Here is a 1,753-nt window from a genome sequence, read left to right as displayed (position 1 = left end):
AGGCACCCATGTCAAAGCAACAGAAATACAGATGTTTAACGCCCGCTTTGCGACCCAAAAGGTAACGGGCTCTGAACTCTTCTTGCCACAGAAGCGCCCCATCTTCGAGCGGTTTATAACTGCACTTGACCGTGGCGGTGGGCGCTCACCCACCTTAGCTGTGTGTAGGTGTTTGAAGCTGGTGACAGGCACGTAGGTGGCCCACGGGCAGAGCGTGCTTGGCGACACCTCTTCCCCACATTTTCTGCACGGCCGCGTTGGGCTCGGCACGGGCCAGACCTTCTCCTCGGGCCCAGGCGCCCAGCCGAGCCTGGCGTCGATGGGCCGTCTGGTGCCCCCTCCTCCTTTGTGGCAAATTTCCGGGCCCAGTGGGGGCCTGAGGGGCACGCTTCTTAACCCCTCTCCACGGATGCTCCTGCAGGTGTCAGGTCGGTTCCCGGAACCACCCTGCCGGCGGCACCATGGCCAGCCTCGCACCTCCCTCCTCTGCAGCTCGGAAAGGGCAGCCGCAGCCCTTGTGGGGCCTTCGAAGCGCTCCACACTCTCCTGCCTCCTGTCAGACCCAGCTCGTGGGTTCAAACACCCAGGGAGCCATGAAGCCGCACGTGCGGTGCACGTTCTGGCGCGGGCGCAGCTTGCTGTGCAGAGGAATGCGGCTCCCGGTGGCACCCGCAAAAATCGCACTGTCGTTCAACCCCACGTTTTCAGTGCGGTGAGGGCCGCGCTGCTTAGTGCCGTCCGGAGGGGGACCGTCCACGTCAGCGGACACGGTGTCCGGGGGGACCGTCCACATCAGCGGACACGGTGTCCGGGACGCCGCTGTCAACCCCACTCGTCAGAGCCAGCAGCACAGGCGTGGTAAGGACCAGGCTCTCTGTGGGGTTAGAAACACCATGGTGTCTCCCACGGAAGCCCTGGAAGAGGTACAGTGGGAGTCAAGCACAGGGCTGACCCCTCGGCTGTGGGACCTGGGGGCCGGCTCCCCTGGTGACAGTCATGTCCTGGGCCCCGCGAGGCGGTGCAGAGGCTGCCGGAATGGTTTTCGCTCACGGTGGCCCCAGCCGGGGGCTGAATCAAAGGCCCGATGTCTCCCTGGGCCCGACTCAGCTCACCGCCTGGTTCCGTACGGCCTGCGAGGTAAGGACGGCTCTTATGTTTTTAAATAATTTCATAAAATCAGAAGGGGAATGCCACGTAGGCGAGACAGGCCGCTCCTTCGGCGCGGTGCCCGCCCTTGGCCATGAAGGCCATCGGCTCCCCATGCAGGGGGTGGAGATCTCAGAGATGGGACTTTTAGTCCTTGGGAAGAAAGATGCTGTCACCGCGAACCAGAGCTGAGCGCCTGTCACCTGTCACCTGTCACCTGCAACGGAGGGTGGGACGGGCCTCTCCCCACGGTCATCCTGGCATCAGGTGGCAGGGGGAGGTCACGTCACCATCTGCAGGGCCACAGGGGTCCACGGGAGGTGGCAGCAGATCGCAGTGGACGCAGGGGAGGAGTGGGAAGAGGAGGCCGGCAGGGACTGAGGAGGGGCGAGGGGAGGCGGACGGTCTGTGTGTCTCCACTTAAGACGAAGCTGGACTCTACAGCCCAACCTGCCAGTGTGGCCAGGGCCCTCTGCCCGGAGCCACTGCATGGGGTGCATCTGCCGGCTGTGGCTCTTAGACAGCGGCTCCTCGGCTGTACCCCGGGAAGCGCAGACTCACAGACCAACCCATTGGGCCCTCGCCCAGCTGCCACCACCTGGGACCC

General features: G+C 64.2%; 1 protein-coding gene across 1 annotated transcript in view; it reads right to left on the bottom strand.

The window, feature by feature from the left end:
- The window catches only part of LMX1A (LIM homeobox transcription factor 1 alpha), a 124,218-nt gene extending 123,425 nt beyond the window's left edge, over nucleotides 1–793 (bottom strand). Inside the window, exons 1-2 of the mRNA XM_011382504.1 lie at nucleotides 606–793; nucleotides 193–344 (exon numbers count right to left, since the gene is read on the bottom strand). Of these exons, the coding sequence (XP_011380806.1) occupies nucleotides 193–344; nucleotides 606–793 (340 nt within the window). The remainder of the gene's footprint in view (nucleotides 1–192; nucleotides 345–605) is intronic.
- Nucleotides 794–1,753: the final 960 nt, after the last annotated feature.

The sequence above is a fragment of the Pteropus vampyrus genome, unplaced genomic scaffold, assembly GCF_000151845.1.
Source record: "Pteropus vampyrus isolate Shadow unplaced genomic scaffold, Pvam_2.0 Scaffold480, whole genome shotgun sequence".
Lineage (NCBI taxonomy): Eukaryota > Metazoa > Chordata > Mammalia > Chiroptera > Pteropodidae > Pteropus > Pteropus vampyrus.
The sequence above is the reverse complement of the archived record's forward strand: the minus strand, read 5'-3'. Positions and strand labels throughout refer to the sequence as shown.